Source organism: Borostomias antarcticus (assembly GCF_949987555.1).
Source record: "Borostomias antarcticus genome assembly, contig: scaffold_141, whole genome shotgun sequence".
NCBI lineage: Eukaryota > Metazoa > Chordata > Actinopteri > Stomiiformes > Stomiidae > Borostomias > Borostomias antarcticus.
The window spans coordinates 267,595-273,180 of NW_028176521.1; the positions used below are offsets into that span (position 1 = coordinate 267,595).

At 53.1% G+C, this 5,586-nt stretch overlaps 1 protein-coding gene across 1 annotated transcript; it reads right to left on the reverse strand.

Moving 5' to 3' along the window:
- Positions 1-2,686: 2,686 nt before the first annotated feature.
- LOC311328413 (gap junction gamma-1 protein-like) lies at positions 2,687-5,272 on the reverse strand (the record flags this gene model as incomplete). Its single annotated transcript, XM_084462385.1, has 3 exons — positions 2,687-3,501; positions 3,683-3,905; positions 5,033-5,272. The coding sequence occupies 3 exons, from the start codon at positions 5,270-5,272 to the stop codon at positions 2,687-2,689; spliced, it is 1,278 nt and encodes a 425-aa protein (XP_084318511.1).
- Between the last annotated feature and the right edge of the window lie 314 nt (positions 5,273-5,586).

Sequence of the window (5,586 nt, forward strand, 5' to 3'; positions counted from 1 at the left end):
GAAGAACATTTCTAGTCGGTTGAGGATTCAAGCATTTCCCAGGTTATCAGATTTGGCCAATTAGTCTGAGTGGACGTCCGATGCTCCAGAGTTGCGTCACCCAGAAGGGCGACGCTGAACTAAGACTCAGAGTCTTGGAGGAATGTTTTTAAGCGCCCTGGGGGGGAAGCGAACGCATTTTGGTGGAAAAAAAAACTGCACAAACACACACACACACCTACCATGCAAACATGAACACCACCTTTCATAATCCCCCACCACACACACACACACACACACACACACACACACACACACACACACACACACACACACACACACACACACACACACACACACACACACACACACACACACACACACACACACACACACACACACACACACACACACACACACACACACACACACACACACACACCTCTGTGCAAAAGGACATGACCTGAGGCTGAGATCTTAGCCGCAGCCAAGAGCAACAAGCCCAAACCAACAACGTGCAGTAAAACGCTGCGAGATTCCTGTCAGCCTCTCTCTCGAACCGAGAGCCTCAACGCCGGCCTCAACGCCGGCCTCAACGCCAGCCTCAACGCCAGCGCTTGTCAGCCGCTCTTCTCTGGAAGGACTATAGAAGGTCGACTAGGACAGATAAGCTCCGCCTCACATCACCTGACCGATCGCTCGCGTCTGGCGGCGGACATTATGGAATGGACAGAACAAAAAAAAAAAACTGTACAACAAAACAAAAACAACAAAAAAACAACAAAACCTCCCCTCTGGTGAAAGAAACGGGGTGAAGAGAAGCAGCAGAACTGTCTGTCTGTCTCACACCACGCCCAGGTGAGAGGGTGAGACAGGCCGTCTGTCTGTCTCACACCACGCCCAGGTGAGAGGGTGAGACAGGCAGCAGTCCGTCTCACACCAGGCCCAGGTGAGAGGGTGAGACAGGCCGTCTGTCTGTCTCACACGCCCAGGTGAGAGGGTGAGACAGGCAGCAGTCCGTCTCACACCACGCCCAGGTGAGGGTCAGACCGTCACTTCCCCTTGACCGTTTACACTGCCCGTTAATACTGCGAGGCCCGGTCTCTCTCTCTCACACACACACACACACACACACACACACACACACACACACACACGCACACACACGCACACACACACGCACACACACACGCACTTCAGTCTGAGTGCTTTCCCACATGCGCTGGGTCGTCCAGGGAGGGCTGGCGTTGGGGGCGGAGACAGGAAGCTCAGGCATTGACTCCTGCGGGAGGAAGAGACGCGCGTTAGGGCGGGGCGCCATGACACGCCCAGAAATACACATGACCCGGGAGAGACCGTCACCACCCCATAACTGCACTTCTAAACAGCAACCACGCCTTTTAATGCCCTTAGTCATGCCTTTGTGTCTTGTGTGTTTACCGTGTCGTGTGTTTTTATGTGCTGAGAATTTCCCCGTTGGGAATCATTCAAGTTTCTATCATCCATCTAAAGTATCCTATCCATCTCTCTAAAGTATTCTCTCCATCTCTCTAAAGTATTCTTTCCATCTTTCTAAAGTATTCTATCCATCCATCTAAAGTATCCTATCCATCTCTCTAAAGTATTCTCTCCATCTCTCTAAAGTATTCTATCCATCTCTCTAAAGTATTCTCTCCATCTCTCTAAAGTATTCTATCCATCTCTATAAAGTATTCTATCCATCCATCTAAAGTATTCTATCCATCCATCTAAAGTATTCTATCCATCTTTCTAAAGTATTCTATCCATCCATCTAAAGTATTCTATCCATCCATCTAAAGTATTCTATCCATCCATCTAAAGTATTCTATCCATCTCTCTAAAGTATTCTCTCCATCTCTATAAAGTATTCTATCATCCATCTAAAGTATTCTATCATCCATCTAAAGTATTTTATCCATCTCTCTAAAGTATTCTATCCATCCATCTAAAGTATTCTATCCATCTCTCTAAAGTATTCTCTCCATCTCTCTAAAGTATTCTATCCATCTCTAAAGTATTCTATCCATCCAACTAAAGTATTCTATCCATCTCTCTAAAGTATTCTATCCATCCAACTAAAGTATTCTATCCATCTCTCTAAAGTATTCTATCCATCTCTCTAAAGTATTCTCTCCATCTCTCTAAAGTATTCTCTCCATCTCTCTAAAGTATTCTATCCATCTCTAAAGTATTCTATCCATCTTTCTAAAGTATTCTATCCATCTCTCTAAAGTATTCTATCCATCTCTCTAAAGTATTCTATCCATCTCTCTAAAGTATTCTCTCCATCTCTAAAGTATTCTATCCATCCATCTAAAGTATTCTATCCATCTCTCTAAAATATTCTCTCCATCTCTCTAAAGTATTCTCTCCATCTCTCTAAAGTATTCTCTCCATCCATCTAAAGTATTCTATCATCCATCTAAAGTATTCTATCCATCTTTCTAAAGTATTCTCTCCATCTCTCTAAAGTATTCTATCATCCATCTAAAGTATTCTATCATCCATCTAAAGTATTCTATCCATCCATCTAAAGTATTCTATCATCCATCTAAAGTATTCTCTCCATCTCTCTAAAGTATTCTATCATCCATCTAAAGTATTCTATCCATCTCTCTAAAGTATTCTCTCCATCTCTCTAAAGTATTCTATCCATCTCTCTAAAGTATTCTATCCATCGCGGGCCCTACCTTTCTCCCCGGCCCCTGACCCCCCCGGCCCCTACCTTTCTCCCCAGACCCCTGGGCCCCCGGCCCCTACCTTTCTCCCCCGCCTCGGCCTGCTTCTCCTGCGCCAGGTTGAGCCGGTTCTGCTCGGCGGCCGTGGCGGCGTTGTTGGACTCCGGGCTGCTGCTGCGGTCGGGGCTCTCGTCCTCGGCGTGGCTCTGGTAGGTCTGGTTCTGGTAGGTCTGGTTCTGGTAGGCCTGGTCCAGGTGCTTCTGGGCCAGCTTCAGGTGACCCCTGAGTCTCTCCATCTCCCTGGCGTTCGACTCGTCACCCAAACTCTCCCGGCCAGAGTCCGCAAGCGGGTCACCCTTCACACGGCTGCACCCGTCCTTCTTCACGGCGGCGTGGTAGCCGGGCGGGGCCGACGACGGCACCAGGGCCACGCCCCGGCAGAGCGAGCCCCGCCCGCCCGGGGTCGGAGGGGGCGGCGGCGGCGGCCGGCGAACGGAGCGCCGTCGGAAGGTGTCGCGCATCCCGCCCACGCCGAGGTGGAGGATCTCCATGGCGGTGATGACGAGGCAGAGGGCGGAGACCACGTACATGACCAGCAGGAAGATGGTCTTCTCGGTGGGGCGGGACACGAAGCAGTCGACGGTGTGCGGGCACGGCGAGCGCGTGCAGACGTAGGAGGGCGCCACCTCGAAGCCGTACAGGACGTACTGGCCGAACAGGAAGGAGATCTCGAAGGCGGTGCGCGACAGCAGCTGGAACACGTACACTTTCATGAGGCCGTCGCGTTGGATGCGCCGCCGCCCGTCGTGCTTCTTCACAGAGCCTGGGGGTGAGGAGAGGTCAGGGGTCAGAGGTCAGGGGTCAGCCTCCAAGTCAGGGAAGCTACTACTACAACAACCTCTACCGCCCCCCTGAGGTGAGAACAAACCGACGCATTTTATTCAGAAAGCCGACGGTCCCCTTTTCACAAACGCGCCCCTCCATCTTGGATCTGCCGCCCGTACCTGCTTCCTTCTTCTCCACCTCCTCGATCTCCTCGGCGATCATGGGGTCCTCCTCGCCGTTGTCCTCCGCCTCCTCGTAGTCTCGCACCGCCCCCCGGCTGACGATGGGCTGCCTCTTCCTGCCCGGGCGGGGCAGGGGGCGGTACTCGTCCTCGTCCATGCGGGCGATCTTGTGCATGGCGAAGCCCAGGTACATGATGGTGGGCGTGGTGATCATGATGACCTGGGGGGGGGGGGGAGGGAGGGGAGAGGAGAGAGGAGGGGAGGAGAGGAAAGAGGGAGGGGAGGAAAGGAAGGAGGGAGAGGAGGGGAGGGGAGGAAAGGAAGGAGGGAGAGTAGAGAAGAGGAGGAAAGGAAGGAAGGAGAGGAGGGAGAGGAGAGGAGGAGAGGAAAGGAAGGAGGGAGAGGAGGAGAGGAAAGAGGGAGAGAAAGGGAGGAGAGGAAAGGAAAAAGGGAGGGGAGGAGAGGAAGGAGGGAGAGGAGAGAAGGGGAGGAAAGGAAGGAAGAAGGAAGGAGAGGAAAGGAAGGAGAGAGAGGAGAGGAGGGGAGGAAAGAGGGAGAGAAGGGGAGGAGAGGAAAGGAAGGAGGGAGAGGAGAGGAGGAAAGGAAGGAGGGAGAGGAGGAGAGAGGAGGAAAGGAAGGAGGGAGAGGAGAGGAGAGGAGGAAAGGAAGGAGGGAGAGGAGAGGAGGGAGAGGAGGAGAGTAAAGGAAGGAGGGAGAGGAGAGGAGGAAAGGAAGGAGGGAGAGGAGAGAAGGAAGGAGAGAGAGGAGAGAAGGAAGGAGGGAGAGGAGAGGAGGGGAGGAAAGGAAGGAGGGAGAGGAGAGAAGGATGGAGGGGAGAGGGATATTTAGTGGCGTTCTAGATGGTTATAATGCTGCTTAGTTTGAACGTGGATCTCTTTCATCCCCCCCCCCCCTCTGAGAAACCCTGACAGGACAGGCGCTGGATGAGCAGCAGCTGCATAGTAGAACACAGACTCTCTCCTATCCAGTCACGTCAGATCAGATCAGATCCCGCAGGCAGGAAGGAGAGAGGTTTTCCCCTGAGGGGGAAGTGGTGCGAGGAGGTGACTTATCTCTGGATCTGCACGCTGCCGGTTGACCTTCTTGACCCCCCTCCCCCTCCCCCTCTCCCCTCCCTCCTCCCCCCCCCCCCAGTGACCCCATTTTGTTTTGGGAACGTAACATTGATCTGTCAAAATCTAATTTCAGCTGTTGACAAATCACGACGGATGACAAATTTTGCACAATAAAAAAAGTCAGATCTCTACACAATTTGGTGGCTTGGAAAAAGGGAGTGAGGAAGGAAGGAAGGAAGGAAGGAAGGATGCATGTTTCGAGTATCGGTACCTGGAAGATCCAGAAGCGGACGTGGGAGAGCGGGGCGAAGGCGTCGTAGCAGACGTTCTCGCACCCGGGCTGCTGGGTGTTGCACACGAACTTGCTCTGCTCATCGTAGTAGATGGTCTCCCCGCCCACGGCGGTCAGCACGATGCGGAAGATGATGAGCACGGTCAGCCAGATCTTCCCCACGAACGTGGAGTGGTTGGAGATCTCGTCCAGGAGACGCGTCAGGAAACTCCAGCTCATGGCGAGGGAGAGACTCGGGGAGCTGGGTCAGCCCTGGGGGAGAGACAGGGAAGAGAGATCAGCACTGGGGGAGAGACAAGGAGAGAGACAGGGAGCTGGGTCAGCCCTGGGGGAGAGACAAGGAGAGAGATCAGCCCTGGGGGAGAGACAAGGAGAGAGTGGTCAGCCCTGGGGGAGAGACAGGGAGAGAGATCAGCCCTGGGGGAGAGACAGGGAGAGAGACAGGGAGAGAGACAGGGAGAGAGGTCAGCCCTGGGAGAGAGACAGGGAGAGAGACAGGGAGAGAGACAGGGAGAGAGATCAGCCCTGGGGGA